At 36.4% G+C, this 22,610-nt stretch overlaps 1 protein-coding gene across 1 annotated transcript in view; it reads right to left on the bottom strand.

Annotated features, from left to right (window-relative positions):
- Positions 1–522: 522 nt before the first annotated feature.
- Positions 523–22,610, bottom strand: part of LOC136030764 (death-inducer obliterator 1-like) — a 43,990-nt gene continuing 21,902 nt past the window's right edge. The window contains exons 4-6 of the mRNA XM_065709806.1: positions 8,511–8,762; positions 6,785–6,939; positions 523–1,107 (exon numbers count right to left, since the gene is read on the bottom strand). Coding sequence (XP_065565878.1) covers positions 523–1,107; positions 6,785–6,939; positions 8,511–8,762 — 992 coding nt within the window. The remainder of the gene's footprint in view (positions 1,108–6,784; positions 6,940–8,510; positions 8,763–22,610) is intronic.

Genomic DNA, 22,610 nt, shown 5'->3' with positions numbered 1-22,610 from the left:
GAAGGATATCGTGTCTCAGAGCTCTTATTGTAAATCCTGACCGGATTCGGTGACATCTGGAGGAGTTTGGGGGGAGCCTAAAATCTTGAAAAACGCTTAGAGTGGAAGGACCAGGATGAAACTTGGTTGGAAAAATAATCACAAGTCCTAGATAAGGGATTGACATAACCAGAACGGATCCGCTCTCTTTGGGGGAGTTGTGGGGATCGGCTATTACTGAAAAATTTGAAATACGAGGTATTTTTAGCTTACGAAGAAATGATGTGATCTTAATGAAATTTGATGTTTGGAAGGATATCGGTTCTCAGAGCACTTATTTGAAATCCAGACCGGATCCTGTGACGTTTGGGGGGGGGACCTAAAGTCTTGGAAAACGCTTAGAATGGAGGGATGGGGATGAAACTTGGTGGGAAAAATAAGCACAAGTCCCAGATACGTGATTCACAGCCGGAACGGATCCGCTCTCTTTGGGGGAGTTGGGGGGATGGTTAATTCTTCAAGGCAGAAGACATAACAAAAATTCTAAAATCTAAAATAATTAATCCATTGATCTAAAATAATTGATAAAGCCAAACCTGAGGTAGGTAATGCCTGTGGCGCCATTGGGAAAGGTACAGTTGGTTGAAACATTGGTTTAGCGGGCATAGAAGCCGTCGCAGCTTGAGCAGCAGGCAAAAAGGTACTGGATCCAGAAGTTCCATATGCTGCCTGTTGCATGGCTTGAATGGACGGTGCTTGCTGAGAATCAATAGGCGGTGGAGCTTGCTGAGAAGTAATTAGCGGTGGAGCTTGCTGAGAAACAATTGACGGAGTCGATGGACGCTGATTTCCATATAAAGAGGGTTGAGCAGGAGCAACTTGCTGAGAAGGGAATGACGTAATAGGTGTCGCATTAGTAGTACGTTGTTGTCCATAAGTAGGAGGCTGTGGGGCGATATTATGTTGAGGAGCGAATTGTGCAGTAGGCGCTATCTGCTGTCCATAAACAGAAGGCTTCGATGCCATAGGTTTGACATGTGTGGCTCCAACTCGTTTGGCAGTAGTTTTGACTGGCTGCCGCCGTCCAGTGGCATATTCAGGTCTACTTTTCAATTCCGGTACATCATTCTTCAAAGAAAAGAAAAGAACTTACAATAAGAAGGAAATACATTTTTTTTTTATAGAAATCTATTGTTTGTATTAGATCTACGCATTTATTTTAAATTTATAAAAGATCGAAGCTTGCAATAACGGATAGCGTTGCAGTGAACAAGAATAATAATTAACAAAAATAATAGAAAGAAGGAAATGAAATGGACGTCTTCATTATTTATGAAATGAACTAAAAAGTGAAAAAATAGTCTATGTGTAATGTAATGCTTCCATCTAAAACTCAAAAGAGGGTATTCAATAAATAGCGTATGAGTCGTAGTTTGTGTTCTAAAGTAGGGTAATAATAATAATAATAAAGCTTATCTAATTTCCTTCAGCAGCTCCATGACAATATCATCTAGAAATAGAGAGCGGGAGAGAGACAGGAAAAGTGAGAGAAGAGAAAGAGGGGAGAGGGGTAGACACCTAGGAAAATATTGTTCTCTCCGATTTGTTTTCTCTTGCAAGAAGCTTATCATGGTTTTGATCGTGCTGGTGATGAGGCATGGATTTCATTAAAAAGGATATAAAGCGGCGTTCAATTTCGTGTCTGGCTAGAATCCCATGTCGAGACACGTGCCTGGCCAGAAATCAATGTCTATTTTCATCATCCATGTTTACATTTTTAAATTGAAATTTAATTTTAATTTTTTTTCTTTTTTTATTAATCTTTTGTTCATTTCGAGCAAATATGCAACACCAAATATAATAGTGAAGCACGCTAAGGCAATTGTTTGGCTGGTCTCATCCATTATCTTAGTGACAGTAAAAACAGGATGCTAGCTACCACTGCAACCTGAATACAGGAAGCCTAGGAAAGAGTGGAAATAAGAACCCTCTGTGGATTTGGAAAGGTGCATTTGATAATGAGAAGAGAAAGCTAATATTGACAGCGAATATGTAGGGGATGTACATATACATACTCTCCTGTTCGTGAATGATGTAGCTTTAGTTGTAGATTAAGATAAGAAGTTATGGAAGTTGTTAAATTTATTACTGGAATATTTGTCAAGAATGAAACTTGAATCGGATGTTGGAAAAAGAGTAGTCTAGTTACGAGTGCCAGTTAAAGTGAGGTTGATCAATTTATTTTAGAAGGGTGAGAGATACAAATTCTGTAAAAATGGAGATTCCAGAAAAGCGACAAATTAGAAAGGTGTAGCTAGTTTACTGTAAGAGATGGTAAGGTGTAAACAGAAACGTTAACAGTTTTGTAGTTAGAGAAGATTTTGTAATTTCTTAGCGAAGAAACTTTAGGCTAGTGAATATGGCTTGGTTCTGGGAACATACTATTTAAATCAGCTTATCTAAAAGCCGTTATAGATGAGTCAAAAAGTTCATGGTCTTATCAGGTAAGTAAGATTTTTAAGATTGTTCAGTGGAGGAAATATGGAATAATGGATTAAGTATGGATTATGAAGTAGCAAATATGGTAGGCAGTATTTTATGTCACCAAGAAGTAAAGGTTTGGCAGCATGAAAGAAGCCTCTCTGATTCCCTGTGACTCTACGTTCATAGATTAAATAAAAAAAAACATGTTTGTTTTAACTGAAAGTAAGAAGTGACATTAGAACTTAAAACGAACTGAAATAATTCCTTGTGTCCCCTTTCCAGGTTACGACATTAAGTTTTAATGTCGCTCCTTACTGTCAATTTAAAGACTTGATTTATAGCGTAAAGAGGGGGGTGGTGAGGAGGAGACAGCCCCTTTCATATACGGAATGATTTCTGTTCGTTTTAACTTTTATTGTCGCTCCTTACTTTCAGTTAAAAAAAACTTGATTTTTTATTTAATTGAATAGTAACATCAATCTTTTGAAGAGTCTTGGAAAGAAGAGAACCTAGTTTTCAGAAAAAAAAAATGCTTAGATTATATCTCAGGAAAACCTGTTTCAAATAGTTCGTGGTAATGAACTGTAGTAAGGAGTGACCCAGCTCAATAGTAACCGAAACTCTAAAAAAAAGAATCTTAATGCCAATAGATACATAAAGAAAATTCAAATTTTGATTTTAAATATATGAGTTTCATCAAGTTAGTCTTACTCATCACAAGAGCCTGATAAAATTTACATTGTTTTCAATAAAAGGGGTTACACGCTATAAAAGTCATACAATATTAATAAAAATTAAACCATTAGATTCAGCGTATTAGAAAATCCTACTGCAGAGATTTCAAACTTGTATCTAAATTAAAAAAAAAATAGTTTTTAACTGCAAGTAAGGAGCGACATTAAAACTTAAGACAAACAAAAATTATTCCGTATATGCAAGGGGTTGTCCCCTCCTCAACACGTCGTTCTTTACTCTAAAGTTTTTTACGCTCACTCTTTATGGTAAATTTTGACTCTTTCTCACAACTCTACTTTTTAAAACAATATAAAATTGAAATTTTAACGAAAATAACACCATCACATTCAGTGTATAAGAGAGCCCCACTGTATAAGTTTCAAGCTCCTATCCACAAAAATGTGCAACTTTGTATTTTTTGCCAGAAGACTGATCACATGTGCATGTTAATTATTTGTTGTTGTTTTTTTCTTTTTCCCAGGGGTAATAGTATCGACCCAGTGTTCCTAGAGTGTCGCAAGAGGGCTCATTTTAACGAAAATTAAATGTTTTTGTGTCCTTTTTAAGTGACTAAAAAAATTGGAGGGCAGCTAGGCCCCCTCCCCCACTCATTTTTTGCCCAAAGTCAACGGATCAAAATTTTGAGATAATAATTGTGTTTAGCATAGTCGAAGAACATAATAGCTATGTCTTTGTGACGACTTACTCCCCCAGAGTCCCTGGGGAAGGGGCTGCAAGTTACACATTTGACCAGTGTTTACACACAGTAATGGTTATTGGGCAGTGTACAGACGTTTTCAAGTGGATTTGTTTGGTTGGGGGGAGAGGTTAAGGAGAGGAAGCTACGTGGAAGGATATTTCCTTGGAGTAATTTGTCATAGGGTGAAAGGAATTCCATGAAGGGGGCGCAGGATTTTATAGCATTATTTAAGAAAAACAATAAAAATATAAATATAAAAAAGTTTATTCAACTGAAAGTAAGGAGCAGCATTAAAACTAAAAAGAAACAGAAATTGTTACGCACAGGAAGGGTTCATCTCCTCCTAAATACCTCGCTCTTTACGCTAAAGTACTTTTAATAATTTTAACAATTTGTTCTACGACCTTTGTTATTCTGGGGTCATTCTTAAAGAATTGGGACAAAATTTAAGCTTTAGTATAAAGAGCAAGGTATTAACAAGGGGACAAACTCCCTCATATACGTAAAAAAATATACGAATATAGAAGTTCGTTACTCAAGTTAATTTTTAAGGTAGCCTACGTATATTTTTTCTAATGCGTTTGTAAAAAATTGAAAGTTCGAGTTGCCTTTTTAAGTAACCAAAAACTGGAGGGCGACTAGGCCTCCTCCCCCACCCCTTTTTTCTCAATATCCTCCGATCCAAAATAAGAGAAAGCCATTTAGCCAAAGAAAAACACAAATAAAATTTGCAAGTTTTGTTTTCAAACAGTTCGTGGTAACGAACTCTGGTAAGGAGTGACCCGGCTCAATAGTAATCGAAACTCTAAAAAATGGAACTTTGATACCAATAATTACATCAAAAGAATTGTATTTTATGCTAATTTTAAATATTTAAGTTTCATCTAGTTTAGTCTTACACATCAAAAGTTACGAGCCTGAGAAAATTTGCCTTATTGTAGAAAAAAGGGAGAAACATCCCCTGAAAGTCATAGAATCTTAACGAAAATATAAGAAAGCCAGTTAGCAAAAATAAACTTAATTCATGTGCGGTGACCCAAAATCAAAACATTTATTAATTCAAAAATGTTAAAAAATTAAACAAAAAATTTCGTCAATTCTATGACTTTTAAGTAGTGTTTTCCCCTATTTTCCAAAATAAGGCAAATTTTCTCAGGCTCGTATCTTTTGATGGGTAAAACCAAATTTGATGAAACTTGTATATTTAAAATGAACATAAAAACCTAATTCTTTTGATGCATCGATTAGTATCAAAATTCTGTTTTTTAGACTTTCGTTTACTATTGAGCCGGGCCGCTACTTGCTACTGTTCGTTACCACGAACTGTTTGAAACATGTAGAATTTTGTATTTTTTGCCAGAAGAAAGATCATGGATGCATGTTTATGTGGGTTTTTTTTCCTACGGGTGATCGTATCGACCCAGAGGTCCTAGAATGTCGTGAGAAGGGCTCATTCTAACAATAAATAAAAGTTCTAGTGCCCGTTTTAAACGGCCAAAAATGGAGGGTAAGTAGGCCCCCTCCCACGCTTATTTTTCCCTAAGTCACCAGATCAAAATTTTACGATAGGCATTTTATTCAGTATAGTCAAAAAATCTAATAACTATGTCTTCAAGGACGACTTAATCCCCAGAGTCCCCAGGGGAAGGACTTAAAGTTGTGAACTTTGCCAATTGTTTACATATATTGTTGGTAATTTCAAAGTATACACATATTTTGTTTTTTTTTTCCTATGGGGGGAGGGTCAGAGGGAGGGGGTCACGTAGGAGGATCTTTCAATGGAGGTACTTTTCATAGAAGAAGGAACTTTGCCCATTGTTTACTTAAAGTATATGTTATTGGGAAGTATACAGATGTTTTCAGGGGGATTTTTTTTATGGTGCGAGGGGTGGGGGAGGGGCTATAGGGAGAAATCTTTCGATGTAGGAATTTATCATGGGGGATTTCTAGTTGGAATTTTCTTGCTTTATTTAAAAAAAAATGAGAAATGAAATGAAAAATTTAAGTTTTTTCAACTGAAAGTAAGGAGCAATATTAAAACTTATAACGAACAGAGCTATTTATTCTAATTAAATGGCTTTTGTGAGTGAGAAATCAAATTAAAATTATAAGTTTTTTCAACTGAAAGTAAGGAGAAATATTAAAACTTATAACAAACAGAGCTATTTATTCTAATTAAATGGCTTTTGTGAGTCCGGGGTCATTCTTAATGAATTGGAAAAAAAAAATTCAAAGTCTAGTGTAGAGAGTGAAGTATTGATGTAGGGGCAAAGCCACTCATATAAGTAATAAAAATATACGAATAAAGAAGTTCGTTACGTAAGTGAATTTGTAAGTTACGTGCATTTATTACCAATAAAAACGTTCGTAGATAAAATTCAAAGTTCTAGTGGCCTTTATAAGTAACCAAATAAATTTGGGGGCAATTAGACCGCCTCCTCTACCCCCTTTCTTTCTCAAAATCTTCCAATCACAACTTTTAGAAAGCCATTTAGCCAAAAAAGCAAAAATTAACAAGCAACTTTCGTTTTAATTATTCATGTACGATAAGCCAAAATCAAAACCAGTATTAATTCAAAAACGTCCAGAAATTAAATACAAAAACAAGTTCTTTTAGCTGAAAGCAAAGAGCTATATTAAAACTTAAAACGAATAGAATTTATTCCGTATATGAAAGGAACTGTCCACTCCTCAACGCCCTGCTCTTTGCGGTAAAGTTTGACTTTTTGTCTTGATTCTGCTTTTGAAAACAATAAAAAACTTTAGCGTAAAGAGTAGGGCGTTGAGGAGGGAACAAAGCCATTCATTTATAGAATAATTTCTACTATCATAATTATAATAATAATTATAACACCATTATAATACCAACATAATCTATGCAATTACCTGGTTTGAGAGTTTAGTATCTTTACTCTTCCCTGGATCTAGCAGCTTCTGCTTTTTGGGGCACTTCCTGGATTGCCTGCAGTTATTTTCTTTTCTTCCATTATTTTCGTTCTTTTCTCTGCAAAGTGGGCAAATCCACGTCTCACTAATTTCACCTAAAACATTTACAGATATTAACCATTTGAGCCCTATTTAAAACTGGTTTTGGAAGAGGTCTAAAGTTTTTGAATGGAAGAGTGAAGGGTTAGTCAATGATTGAACACCATTTTAGCATGTATTAGACTATCAAATATGATATCAAACAGTACTTGGTAACAAACTGTAAATAAGGAACGTCTTGGGTTAATCGTAGCCAGAACTGTAAAAAATAAAATTACTCTGATTTTAAACCTATAAGTTACATTAAGTTTAGCGTTACCCATCAGAGACAATCAGCCCGAAAAAAATGTGCCTGAATTTTGAAAAAAGGGAAACGCCACGTAAAATTCATAGAATCTTGTTTAAAATTACACAATTAGGTTCAGCGTATCCGAGATGCCTACTGTAGAGCTTTCAAGCTCCAATTTTCAAATATGTGGAATTTTGTATTTTTGCCAGAAGAAAGGTCATGGATATGTGTTTATTTTATTTTTTCATGGGTGAATGTATGGACTCTGTTGTCCAGGAATATCAGAAGAGGGCTTATTCTAACATAAATGAAAAATCATAGTGCCCTTTCTAAGTGACCAAAAGATTGTATAGTAATAGAGCCCCTTACGCCCCTTTTTCTCAAAATCGTGTTATCGAAATTTTGTCATAGCTATTCTGTTCAGAATAGTTGAAAGGCCGAATAACTATTCCTTTAGTAGTAGTAGTAGTAGTAGTAGTAGAACAGTTTTATAAGAAATAAACATTTCTTAATGAATAGCACAACATAAGCGAGGCTTGCGAGGCTGTGCTAAATTCAACAAAAATAAAGAGACAATATGGAGATATTGTCAGATATCCTGACCCCCAAGTCCCGGGGAAAAGTCTTTAAGTTACAAAACTCGCTCAATTTTTACGTATAGTATTTGTTATTGGGAAGTACGGATATATTTTTTTATAGAGGGGAGGGGGCAATTTCGTGTTGGTGTGATTTTCAATGGGAGAAATTTTTCACGAGGAGGGAGGTTTTCAGGGGAAATTTTACAAAGGGGGCATTTGCCAGAATTCTTATACGACGCTCTTCTTATGTCTTGCTTTCTCCTTTCCAACTCACTTTTATGCATGGATATGTTGAGGATTATTGTCCAGGATAAATCTCAACAGGATTAAATTGTCTAGAGAATAAATCCGTCTAGGGAATAGATAAATAAATTAAGAAAAGAATACATAGAACCAGAACCTCCACTCCTTTCCCTCAAGTATATCCCATACTCATTGACAATTCGGAGGTGGGCCCCCTCTTGCTCTCTCTTGAATACAAATATTGGAGCTACGGCCCTGATGGAGGTAAAAATTTATACACAATCTCCAGGATTTTTCTGGGAAGACCTTTCTTCGATTTCCCTTTCCTGATTCCTACCTCGGCTTCATTGTCACAAAGACTATGGAGGATGTAAACTACGTCAACAATTGAAAGTTCTATTCCATTTTTTTTATGAGTTGAAAGGGTATTGGAAACCAACCCCCTGCAGTTGTATTTTTTTTTTTTGGGGGGGGGGTACTTTTTGATAGAGGTGGTACAAATCTGCTCCATACTTACCGAGAATCCTTGTAACTCCGACGCACTTGCCATGATACCACTTGTCACAACTGTCGCAACAAACCATAAATCGATTGTTATGTGGCGTCTGGCAAATACACCACAGCTTATTTGGATCGTCTTCACTTTCCCAATGCGCCTCACTTTCACCATGTTCACTTTCATCATTTCCTTCAAGATTCTTATTTTTTTCTTCCCCCTTCTTTATTTTGCCTTTTAGACGATCTTTTTGATCGGATTTCATAGCTTCTGCTGAAAAATAAACAATAAACGGAAAAAGCCAACAACAAAGTCACATGCACGGGCCTAATTTGCTATGAAGTAGTGGGTGGGAAAACTTTAGTTGTGTTAGTCCCCCTTCCTCCCCTGTCTTCCTTCTGAAATTCAGTTTCTTCAAAAACGTTGTCATTGGGCTTCAAACAGTGGGCCCAGTCGCCCTCCAATCTATTTGCTCACTTAAAAACGGCACTAGAACTTTTAATTTCTGTTCGAATGCACCCTCTCCCTATCGTCGAAGACCATTTTTAAATGGTCCTCGAAAAAACAAAATTTGAACAAAAAAACATCTTTGAAAAAAACAAAATAAAACGTCTTGGAAAAATAAAATAAAACACACATCTTTCCTCAGGCTAAAACTTTCCTCAGGCTATATGCACATTTTTGCATATAAGAGCTCGAAACTTCTGCAGTAGGGGTATCTGGTACGCTGAATCTGATTGAGTTATTGTGTTACTTTTTGGGGGTGTTTCCCCTTATTTCAAAAATCAGGTAAATTATTTCAGGCTCGTAACTTTTTATGGGTAAAACTAAACTTTATGAATCTTATATATTTGTAATCAACATAATAAGCTGATTCGTTTAATGTATCTATTGACATTAAAATCCCACTTTTAGAGTTTCGGCTACTATTTTGCCGAGTCGCTCCTTACTTACAGTTCATTACTACAAACTGTTTGATTATGTAAAAAAAAGGAAAAAATACATTTTCTAACTTCTGACCTGGCCACTTCGTTCAGAAAGAGTTGCCGTAGAAACTTCACAAGGAGCTAATTCGATTGAAAATTGAATGTTCTGGTGTATTTTTGAGAGTCAAAAGTAATTGGAAGGCACTGCGTCACGCCCATCATATCTCTAGGCACATCTAATCAAAATTTACGATGTTCATTTTGTTCAACAAAATTCAGTAGTCCAGTAATTATGTTTTTGGGGATGATACCTTCCCCCTAAGCCTTTGCAGTAAATGCTATAAGCTGGACTAATATCATATTGTTAGCATATAAGGTTTTTATGGAAAAATATAATCATAGGAAATTTTTACAGGGCTCATTCATTTGAAAATCAAGAGATATAGTTCCCAAGAGTCAAAACTGATCGGAGGGTAGCTAACCCTCCCCATGTATTCTTTAACCCAAATGTATCTAAGAGAAATTTTGAAACAGCTATTTTATTCAAAATAGTCAAAAGATCATATAACAAGGTGCTCAGGGTTGAAAAACAACTCCTGCCGAAGGATTATAAGTTATGCTCTGGACCATATAAGGTTCTTATGGAAAGGGGGTTCGAATAAACTTTATAGAAGGCACATTTGATTGGAAATTTAAAGTTCTAGCTCCCTTTAGAGGGTCAAAACTGATGAAGGGTAGCTAGTGCCCCCACAAAGCACTATTTCCCCTAAACGTATCTAATATAAAATTCAAGAATGCTGTTAAAAATAGTTCAAGAACATATAAAATTTCTTCAGAGTTGATACCCCCCTACCCAGAGCCCAGGGGCAAAGATTATAAGTTACACCCTGAGGATATAAACTTTGGATGGGGCTAATGTGATTAGAAAATCTGGGAGTTGTAGTTCCCATTCTAATAATAAAAAATGAATGAGCCCCCTTCTCCCCCTCGTTTATCATTTCCAAAAACAAATCTAATGAAAATTTCGAGAAAAATATCTTGTTCAACATTGTTAAAAGCTCTCGTAATTATGTCTTTTTGGATGCCAAATTCCCTTCAGCCATACTTTCCAAGAAGACGCAGGCTATTGAGATGAGCCTTTCTAAGAATAGTGGAGTGTTGAAACAAATCAACACACGTTATTCGCGTGAGGGATTATCAAAAGGGTGTAACTCAGGAACGACTAAGTGTATTAATTTTGAACCTTACGAAAATGAAAAGAGAAATCACCAATTTACCAAAAACGAAATGTTTACGCGCTACTACTATTACTCTTATATAAAATGAATTAGATTTTTATGCTGATTTTAAACATATAAATTTCATCAAATTTAATCTTACTTATCAAATGTTACGAGCCTGAGAAAATTTTCCTTGTTTTGGAAAATAGGGGAAACACACGTTAAAAGTCATATTATCTTAACGAAAATCATACCATCGTATTCAGTGTATCAGAGAACCCTACTGTAGGAGTTCCTATCTATAAAAATGTGGAGTTTTTTTTTATTTTTAAGACCGATCACGGGTGCGTGTTTGTTTGTTTTTGTTTTTTCCCCAGAGGTAATCATATCGACCAAGTGGTTCTAGAGTGTCGCGAGAGGGCTCATTCTAACGCAAATTAAAAGTTCTAGTGCCCTTTTTAAGTGATTAAAAAAATTGGAGGGCACCTAGGCCCCCTTCCACGCTCATTTTTTTCACAAAATCAATGGATAAAAACTTTGAGATAACCATTCTGTTCCGCAGAGACGAAAAACATAATAATTATGTCCTTGGGCTAACTTACTCCCCCATAGTCCCCGAAGGAGGGGATACTAGTTAAAAACTTTAACCAGTGTTTACATACAGTAATGGTTATTGGAAGTGTACAGACATTTTCAGGGGGATTTTTAGGTTTGGCGGGGGGGGGGGGTGAGGTGAGGGGTCTACGTGGGAAGATCTTCCCTTGGAGGAATATGTCATGGGAGAAGATAAATTCTGTGAAGGAGGCGAAGGATTTGCTTGTATTATTTAAAAAAAGGAAAAAATAAATATGAAAAGTTTTTTCAGCTGAAAGTAAGAACCAGTAATAAAACTTAAAACGAACAGAGATTATTACGCATAAGGGGGGGGGGAGAAAATTTCCATGAAGGGAGCGCAGGATTCATAAGCATTATTAAAAAAAAACAATGAAAAAATAAATATGAAAAAGTTTTTTTTCATCTGGAAGTGAGGAGCAGCATTAAAACGAACCGAAATTATTACCCATATGAGGGGCTCACCTCTTCCTAATACCTCGCTCTTTACGCTAAAGTATTTTTAGTAATGTCAACTATTTATTCTACGGCTTTTGTGATTCAGGGGTCATTCTTAATGAATTGGGACAAAAATTAAGATTTAGTGTAAAGAGAGAGGTACTGACGAGGGGGCGAACCCTCTCATATATGTAATAAAAACATGAGAATACAAGGTTCTTTACGTAAGCTAATTTATAAGTTATGTATATCTTTTACTAATGAAAAGATTCGTAAAAAATTAAAAGTTCTAGTTGCCCTTTTAATTAACCGAAAAATAAGAGGGCAACAAGCCTTCCTCCTCTGCGCTTTTTTCTCAAAATCATTCAATCAAAATTATGAGAAAGCAATTTAGCCAAAAAAAAAAAAAAAAGCAAATTTCGTTTTAATTATTCCTCTGCGGAGAGCCAAAATCGAAACATGCATTGATTCAAAAACGTTCCGAAATTAAATTTGAAAAAAAAAACAAGTGTTTTCAACTGAAAGTAAAGAGCGACATTAAAACTTAAAATGAACAGTAATTACTTAGTATATGAAAAGGGCTGCTTCCTCATCAACGCCCTGCTCTTTACGCTAAAGTTTTTTTACTGTTTTAAAAAGAAGAGTTGAGAGAAAGAGTCAAACTTTAGTTGTTTTTTTTTTAATTTAATCTTTTTTAAATTTTTATTGCTCTTTTTTGAATACTTTCAATTTTAAAACATTCGTCTTTGGTCAACCTAGGGTGTCAGACAGGACAAGTATATTCAAGACAGGATCCTATACTGGCACGTACGCAGGGGGAGGGGCCTTCGGGCCCTTCCCCCCCAAAATTTTTTTGTGAAATGTGTAATTTCCTCATGGTTTCATGGGATTTCTGGCAAAATTAAGACATTTATTAAGAATCTAGATACATGTTTGAAGCCTTTTTGGGGGGATTTTACAGCAAGCAATTATCCAGTCAAGTCTTTGCCCAATTATTAACCCATTTTCTGTCTAACTTTTTACCCTCTTTGAAGTAATTAGCAATTGTACTGTTTTTTTTTTTTTTTTTTTTTTTTTTTGGAAAGAGAGCGTTTCCACAGCAAAATAGAATTATCCTTGGTCGTTTATCCCTCCCCCTTGTCAAGATAAAGTACAGCTTTTAATGGATCAATTTTGGAAACTATCGTTTTTCATTAAAATCTACGTTTTTACGGCACTTGGTATTAACCAAGTGACCTATAGCAATCGCAAAATCTGTCTGTCAGTCTGTCGGTCCCGGTTTTGCTACTTTAGGCACTTCCAGGTAAGCTAGGACGATGAAATTTGGCAGGCGTATCAGGGACCGGACCATATTAAATTAGAAATAGTCGTTTTAATAATTTGACCATCTGGGGGAGTGGGGGCCCGTTAATTCGGAAAAAAGAAGAAGAAAAAATGAAGTATTTTTAACTTACGAACAGTTGATCAGATCTTAATGAAATTTGATGTTTGGAAGGATATGGTGTTTCAGAGCTGTTGTTTTAAATCCCGACCGGATCTGGTGACATTGGGGGGAGTTGGGAGGGGGAAACCTAAAATCTTGGAAAACACTTAGAGTGGGAAAAATAAGCACAAGTCCTAGATACATGATTGACATAACCGGAACAGATCCGCTCTCTTTGGGGTAGTTGGGGGGGGGGGGTAATTCTGAAAAATTAGAAAAAATGAGGTATTTTTAACTTACGAACGGGGGATCAGATCTCAATGAAATTCGATATTTAGAAGGATATCGTGTCTCAAAGCTCTTATTTTAAATCCTGACTGGATCTGGTGACATTTGGAGGAATTTTTTTTGGGGGGACCTAAAATCATGGAAAACGCTTAGATTGGAGGGATCGGGATGAAACTTGATGGGAAAAATAATCAGAAGTCTTAGATGCGTGATTTACATAATTGGAACAGATACGCTCTATGGGGGGGGGGATAATTCTGAAAAATTAGAAAAAATGACGTATTTTTAACTTACGAAGGAGTGTTCGGATTTTCATGAAACTTCATATTTAGAAGGACCTCGTAACTCAGATCTCTTACTTTAAATCTCGACCAGATCCAGCGTCATTGGGGGGGGGGCGGAAATCTTAGAAAATACTTAAAGCGGAGAGATCAGGATGAAACTGTATGGGAAGAATAAAGACCTGTCTAAGATACGTGACTGACATAACCCGACCAGATCTGCTCTCTTTTGTGGAGGGGGTGGGGGTAATTTGGAAAAATTAGGTATTTGTAACTTACGAAAGGGTGACCAGATCTTAATGTAATTTGATATTTAGAAGGATCTTGTGCTTGAAAGCTCTAATTTTAAATTCCGACCAGATCCTGTGACATTGGGGGGAGTTGGAGGGGGAAACCGAAATTCTTGGGAAACGTGAAAATTTGGGGATTTTTATCTTACGAATAGGTGATCTTAATGAAATTTGATATTTAGAAGGAATTCATGTCTCAGAGCTCTTATTTCAAATCCTGACCAGATCTTTTGACATTGGGGGAGTTGGAGTGAGAAATCTTGGAAAACACTTGGAGTGGAGGAACCGGGATTAAGCTTGGTGGATAGAATAAGCAACTCTCCTTAATACGTGATTGACGTAACCGTACTAGATTCGCTCTCTTTGGGGGAGTTGTTCAGTGATTTGGCGAGTATGGTGCTTTTGGACATGTTAGGACGATGAAAATTGGTAGGCGTGTCAGGAAGCTGCACAAATTGACTTGATAAAGTCGTTTTTCCCCATTCGACCCTCTGGGGGGGCTAAAGAGAGAGGAAAATTAGAAAAAATGAGGTATTTATAACTTACGAGTGGGTGATCCGATCTTAATGAATGTTGATATTTAGAAGGACATCGTGACTCAGAGCTCTTATTTTAAATCCTGACCGGCATTTTTTTATTTTCCTTTTAAATCAATCTATTGATTCTAAGAATTTTGCTCGAGCTCATACCATATGAGCTCTTGGCTCTTCTTGCCTCGTCATAAGTGTCATATGAGCTCTTGTTGCAATACAGTAACAACCCCCCACAGCACCCATATTGCACTGTTAACCCTAAAATTTCCCTTTCAGTGGAATAATAGATTCAACACTGGTTGTAAATCACTATGAACATAACATGAGCCTAAAACGTACTTTTGAGGCTTCAGTCTTCTTCTCCCCATCCGCTACAATATTACAGATTAAAATTAATCTGTATTTTCCAATATAGGTGCTTTTTGCATTACTAAATAAAAAATTGCTACTTTATACCTGCTGTTTCGAAGGTTTTGCCCCCCCCCTCCCGGAAAAAATTCCTGCATACGTGCCTGATCCTATTTAAGAACAATAAACTATTTAAGGTTCCGGATTGATATGGATAACCATTTGAGAAGCCAGAAAGATTTGAGAAGATACTACCGGATTTAAATAAGTAGAAAGTGTGGGACTTTCATTTAAGGTCATTGTTCAAATGGACAACAAGCTGTTTAACCACATTTAAATTTGGTATGCTAAGGTAATTATTGACTGGGGGTATATTAAAAAAGGAGAATAGCATTAAACTGCTTTTGGATAGGCTTAGGTTGAGTTTAACTTTGTTAAGGTAATGCTTTAAGTATACTCAGTATACTTATGCTTCGGAGGTTAAACAAGCTGTTTAACCACATTTAAATTTGGTATACAAAAGTAATTATTGACTGGGGGTATATTAAAAAAAAGGAGAATAGCATTGAACTGCTTTTGCATAGGCTTAGGTTGAGTTTAACTTTGTTAAGGTAATGCTTTAAGTAGTTGATGAATGAGTCAGGTTTAGCGTCCAAAGTATTAGAAGTATATCATAGGTTAAGCAATATCAAATCATCCACAAATTTAAAAGCGTTGTCTTAACTTGATAAAACATCATTAAAAACAATTAAAATTCTTAAGGACCTAATTTAGTCTCTAGGGTGCTCCATAGGAAATCGAGGAAAGACCTTATGAATCTCCTTTAGGGAGGACTACACATTGCTCACAGCCAGACACAAAATTAGCTACCATACGTAAAATCAAAATTTCTGGCATATAAAGCCCTTGAATTATCAATATCTGTCTGATGATTCTAGCCGTCAAAAGCTTTGCCGGCCTAAAGCCACACTGATTTGGGTTGATTTTATCTTGAATATCGTCAAAAAGGAAACTGTAAATAAAACTTTAAAAAATTTAGAGAAAATAGAGGTTTTTGATACTGATCTTAAGTCAGAGGGAACTTTTAGGGTCTTATTTTTCGGTACAGGTAATATAATAGCTCGTTCAAAGCGCAATGGAAAATACCATCTACAAAAAATTGGTTAAAAATAGCAGTTAGAGGTACACTTAAATACTGGGCATATTTCATAATCAATTTGGTAGGGATTTCACCTGGGTATACTGACTTTTTTTGTGTCGAGATTTTCGAGTTTAAGTTGGGTCTGATCTATTTCAATCACAAGAATATCACTCACTGAACTGTTGGGCGGTACGCTTCGGAGAGGCAGGTGTATTTTATAAATTGAAGCAAAATAATTATTTATGATATCTGCACTCACTGGGGCACCATTACTATCCAATGAGAAATACTTTGATGAGATCTTTCCCGTGAGATCTTGGATAGTTTTTTGGAGTTTCTTAGGGTTAGAATACAATAACTTATTTAGCACATGAGTACCATGCTCCTTTCTTACTTTACGGATTTCGCTACCAACAATGTCTCGAAGTTTCGTTCATTTATTAGGCACTTTTTTTTTTTTTTTTTTTTTTTTTTATCTATGGTTTGCAGTTAGATTTTCGAGTAACTTTTCTCATTTGAAAAGCGTTCCAGTATGACTGGAAAAGTTCTACTGAAAATTTAGAAGCCATTTCATTACCATTGGTAAGACATCGGATATTAGCCCAAGATTTGAAGCTAAGTTTTGCTTTGAGATAGGGGGCCTTCTCGTCGTAGATTGATACATGCCCCAACTGAAGAGGCTGTTTTGGGGGCACAATAGTAATCTTCATCGTTGGTAAAAATCAAATCTAGGGTTTTATAACTGCATGTAGGCGACTTGACCACTTGATCAAAGCTAAGAGCAGAGCTAAGCCACTTTTGGTGTAGTTCATTAAAATCACTACGTGATGTAATTGCAGCATAAGGATACTTGCAGCGAATTCTGTCAATATCTTCAGGGTAATTGCGGATATGCCTTCGGCTTCTTCTTAAATCTACTACGAGGAGGATACTTCATTTGGGAGGTTTTTGGGTCTGGTCAAGAGCCATAGAACATCGGATTAGCAGTTGTTCTCTATTTCAGATAATGAAAGAATCAGATTCGGGACAGTAGACCAACAAAAAAGCCATCCCTCCACCATGAGATAGAGGGATAACATTTTTGTCAAATCTGGACTTAAAATGAGAGTCATAATTAGGAATAGAGCAAAAATCTTCAATGGTAGGCCCTTTTTTGGTAAGAAAAGTAATACTAATCTGATTTTTGCCAAGAATAGTTCGTCCATTTTATTTACCAATGACCTTACATTCGCAAGAGGGATTCTAGGAAATGAGTAGAAGGAGAAGCGATGTGTCGTACCAGGGTTTCTTGATTTCCTATTGGATACTTGTTGCAGATTCTTGTGTTCATTTGATACAAATAACAGGACTGATAACATGGAGTGATTTGGCAATTGAATTGAGAGGGAGCTGGAGCGTAACATGGAGGTCTTCTGAATGGGTTTGTTTGGTGCTATTGACAATTCATATTCATGTTGCTTTTTAGGTCTGTTGGGAACAGTGGGCTGGTTTGGTAAGCTTCGTTTTCGACTGACCAATGTTCATAGTGATAATACTCGGGAGAGAGTTTGACAGTTGACGAGAATTCTTTCGGGTATTGGACAAGTTTTTTGAATGCGCCATAGCAATGATTCAAATGAATCCGACCACAACCAAAGCAACGACCACTTCCAAACTTAGTAATAACTTTCTGGTGTAATAGTTGGAAGTCAGAGACCTTACATACACCCTCAATATTATAATTTTTGCAAACATGCAGATATTTTTCTTTTTTGCCAATAGCATTCCACGCATATTTGCATATACCCTGATCAGTAGTCAATTCCTGATTGTTTATCTTAATAGTCATGACTTTTAATTTGCATTCATTAACATTTGATTTTGTGTTATCTAGGTCAGATAAACTCTTAATCATGTTACCACCTAGGTAACTGAACTTTTTTAAAAATACAAACTTGTTTCATCTCCCCTTTGTTACAGAAAACATTTAAATATTTTTTGAGATGAGATTTATTAATAATTATTTCTGATTTTGATCCTAATTAACATCAAATGACTTTGGAGGGATTTCACTTAGACTTGACCTTAGGTCTGTGATTGCAGATTAGATACAAAAAAAGAGTTTTTTTCAACTGAAAATAAGGAGCGATATTAAAACTTAAAACAAACGGAAATTATTCCGTATGTGAAAGTGGTTGTCCCGTCCTCAACAGCCCCTTTTTTTACACTAAAGTTTGACTCTTTCTCACAACTCTACTTTTTAAAACAATAAAAAAAACACTTTAGCGTAAAGAGCGAGGCGTGGAGGGACAACCCCTTTCATATACGGAATAATTTCTGTTCGCTCTAAGTTTTATGTCGCTCATTACTTTCAGTCGAAAAAAAATTTGTTTTTGTATTTAATTTCTGAACGCTATTGAATGAATGGTTGTTTTAATTTCTTTTGGTTCCCAACCGGTGGTACGCGTACCCCAGGGGGTACGCGAAACCCTCGCAGGGGGTACGCGAAGGTCCCAAAATTAATTTAGTCTACATCTTTAAAACTTGTTTCTGACTCAGTTCCAACATTTCCCTCAAAATCAGATAACATAACGCATTGTACGTAATTTCAGACTCATTTTCAAAACTTTCGCTTTCAGTAACCCGCTAATTTTTCTCCATAGCCGTAAGGTCTCGATTTAAACTCAGCGGGTTCAGTATCTTGTCATCTGTTGAAACACGAAGTTCGTGAATTGTGGTTGCAAACAAAGATGGATAGATTCCTGATCAGGAATAACAAGAAGCCGAATGATGGTACCCAAAACTCTGAACCTGCACCTAAGAAGAAGAAATATGACGAATCATCGGTCAAAGTGCGTCGATATTTGTCAGAATACCCAGGGCTCGGATTTAGTGCGACAAAGTCTGATCCAGTGAATGCACAGTGCGTTCTTTGTGGTCAAGTCTTGGCCAACAGTTCCATGAAACCTGCGCATATGAACCGGCATCTCAGTACTGTGCACCCTTCTCATGTCGGTAAGCCCATAGAGTTTTTCAAGCGTAAACAAGAAGCATTCGCTAGTAACTGTTTGGAAATTGCAAAAGTGGCATCAGTTTCTTCAAAGGCTCTCCGGGCTTCGTATGCTGTTTCATATTTAGTTGCGAAACAGAAAAAACCGCACACCATCGCCGAATGTCTGATATTACCAGCACTAGTGAAAGTCAGTGAAATAATGTTTGACACGAAAACTGCTACTGCCCTTCAGTCTATACCTGTGTCGAACAATACCATTTCAAGAAGGATAGAAGACATTGCAAGCGATATTGTCATGCAGGTTATTGAGCAAATAAAGTTGACGAAAATGTTTGCGTTACAGCTTGACGAAAGCACGGATGTGTCAGGTGAAGCCCAGGTGATCGTCTTTGTTCGATATCAAGATTGTTCTGATATAAGAGAAAATATTCTGTTTTGTCAAAACCTACAGTCAAGAACAACAGGAGAAGAACTATTCAAGGTGATTGACAAATTCTTCGCAGAAGGGGGCATCTTGTGGGACTGGTGTCTATCAGTTTGCAGTGATGGAGCTGCCGCCCTAACAGGGAAGAATAATGGGCTCATGGCCTGGATAAGGAAGAAAAATCCAAAGGTGAAGTGGTTGCACTGCATCATTCACAGGCAAGCTCCTGCATCGAAAAGGATGAACACACATCTGCACGAGACCCTCAACGAGGCTGTAAAAGTGATCAACTTCATCAAAGCCCGACCACTGAACTCAAGAATGTTCAAGTTGCTGTGCCAAGAGATGGGTTCAGAACATCAACATTTACTTCTGCACACAGACGTTCGCTGGTTGTCTCGTGGGAAGATTTTAAACAGACTTTTCGAGCTTCGACAAGAAGTTCATATGTTTCTTCTGGAGCAAAAATCTGCATTCAGTTCACTTTTTGAAAACCAGGACTGGGTCTGCAGGCTGGCCTATCTTGCGGATATTTTCGACAAACTGAATGACTTGAATCTGTCAATGCAAGGTTTCCGGACGGACGAACTCTCCCTGAATTCGAAGATGTGTGCTTTCATCAAGAAATTGGAGTTCTGGCTTAAAAAGGTTCAAAGAAACAGCGTTAGTGTCTTCCCGACCCTTGACAAGTTTGCGGACGATAGTGAAATTGATAACCTCAACACAATCTGTGATTGTATTCGGGAGCATCTGACAAAGTTGCGAGATGAACTTGTGTCATATTTCCCATCGATTATGAACCAAGATAGAACGCAGGATTGGATCCAAAATCCATTTGTTGAAGACGTGACCTCAAGCTCCGGTCTTAGTGACAAGCTTACAGAGAATCTGATCGAACTTGCCAGTGATCGCGCCTTAGAACTGAAATTCCAAAATGTAACTGTTTCCCAGTTTTGGCTGGAGGTGAAAGGAGAATACAAGGAACTAAGTGAAATCGCCATGTCTGCTTTGTTACCATTCGGATCCACTTACCTTTGTGAAGTGTCATTTTTGGCAATGTCATTGATCAAAACCAAACACAGAAACAGACTGAGTGTACAAAATGACCTTATAATTGCCGTTAGTGACATCGAGCCAAGATTTGATAATATTTTAGCAAAAAGCAGCCTCAAGTTTCTCATTGATTTTGTACGTACATTTAAGCACCGTCATATTGGACAATAAATCTCGTGTTTTTGAAAATCTGATTTTAGTTAAGAAAAAAGTAAAACAACGATTCTCAAGAAAGGGGTACGCAAACTTTTTGGGCCTTGACTAGGGGTACGCAGACCGAAAAAGGTTGGGAACCACTGTTTTAGAATAAGCCCTCTCGTGACATTCTGCGACCACTGAGTCCATGAAAAAACAAAAAACAAAACCACGCATCCCTGATCTGTCTTCTGGCAAAAAATACAAAATTCTACATTTTTGTAGATAGGAGCATGAAACTTCTACAGTAGGGTTCACTGATACGCTGAATCTGATGGTATGATCTTCGTTAAGATTCTACATTATTTAGGGAGAATTTCTCCCTATTTTCTAAAATAAGGCAAATTTTCTTAGGTTTGTAACTTTTTAATGGTAAAACCAAACTTGATGAAATTTATATCATCAGCATAAAAATTTGAAATAATATCAGCATAAAAATTTGATTCCTTTGAAGTAACTATTGGTAACAAAATTCCACTTTTTTAGAGCTTCGGTTACAATTGAGCCGGGTCGCTCCTTACTACAGTTCTCTATCATGAATTGTTTGATATTTCCTTGCTTAAAAATTCCAATTTATCTCTCATTGATACAAGGGAAAGGAGTAAAAGCCCGATAGGGTGGTTGGAAAATAAGTGCTACAAGTAGAAGTTTCTGTTCAGGAGAAGGCACTAGATTTGTTGACTTCGAGGTAATCGTTAATACTAGGAAGGTTCGGAGCTTGATGGGGTGATCAGATTTCCATCATGGTGTTCGCCAGTTCATTGCCTGATAGAAGACGTGGAGGAGTAATTTGGGGAGGCTGGGGCAGACTGGGAAAAGTATCAGCAAAAGCAATAATCTTTATTAAACTATCCTTGTTTAAACTATCTTTTTTCGTAGACAAATCTAGGCACAGCCAACTTTTGGTCCATCTGGAAAGTTTAATTCCGGCACACTGTTCGTGGAAGTACGATGTACAGTCACTACATATTCAACAGTTTAAAGTTGCCCTGCAACGACATTCGGGGCACACTCTCCTAGTCATTGTCGTGTTTTGGATAAAATGACTTGAGAAATGACATTATTAGGAAAGGGTTTAATAATTCACTTCAGGTCATAAAAATATGTATTGTACAAACTCTGAATCAACTTTCTCAATATAGAAAGGCACAATTCATGGTTTTGGGAGTAATTTTCTTTTCATTGATTCATTAACTTTGGAAAATTTCAATTTAATACTACAACTACTTCTTCAACGACAAAAAAAAATACTATTTCTATTGCGATTACTTGAAAGACTAGTAGCATTAAGATAAAAATTTCATATATGAGCGTATACGTATATATGCATATACATATGTATGTATATAGATTAAAGCAAGCCATTTTTGAAAAGTTTCAGCTTTCCCCTGAGTACTTTCAAAGAAGGTTTAGAAGCGAAAGAAAGCGAAACAACGAAACATACAAAGAACACGGCTACAGATTGAAAGATACGTGTTTAAAATAGCTGGAGTTAGAAAATTATAAAGTGTTAGAAGACCCAGAGGAGATTGAAGAAAAGATGACAGAAGTGATAAAAAAAATAGAACAATTTTAAGAAAATGCCCACAGAGAATATATTTAAAACAAGAGAACCCAAAAACAAGCGAAGAAATGGCAGGTCCTATATATATGACAATGATTATAAATTATTACCAAAAATTATTTTGGTCCAGAAAAGCTACTGAAATAATTTCATAGGCAAATTAAGATCATTATTTTTTTACTGTATTTCAAGACCATCTTACAAATCCAAGAAATTTTTTGGGAGGGGTTTTCAAACCTAGCGTTTTCACCCCCAAGATACAACCCTGGTTGATACAAAATAGTAATTCTTTAACTTCAAGCGTCCATTGACAGAAATATTTCTTTATTTCTTTGTTTTTTTACTTAATCCTTATAAGAGTGTCCAAGTTTGGAAGCTCCGAGGTTTTGAATA

Source organism: Artemia franciscana, chromosome 9 (genome assembly GCF_032884065.1).
Source record: "Artemia franciscana chromosome 9, ASM3288406v1, whole genome shotgun sequence".
NCBI classification, from domain to species: Eukaryota; Metazoa; Arthropoda; class Branchiopoda; order Anostraca; family Artemiidae; genus Artemia; species Artemia franciscana.
This window is presented reverse-complemented; position numbering and strand designations above follow the sequence as displayed.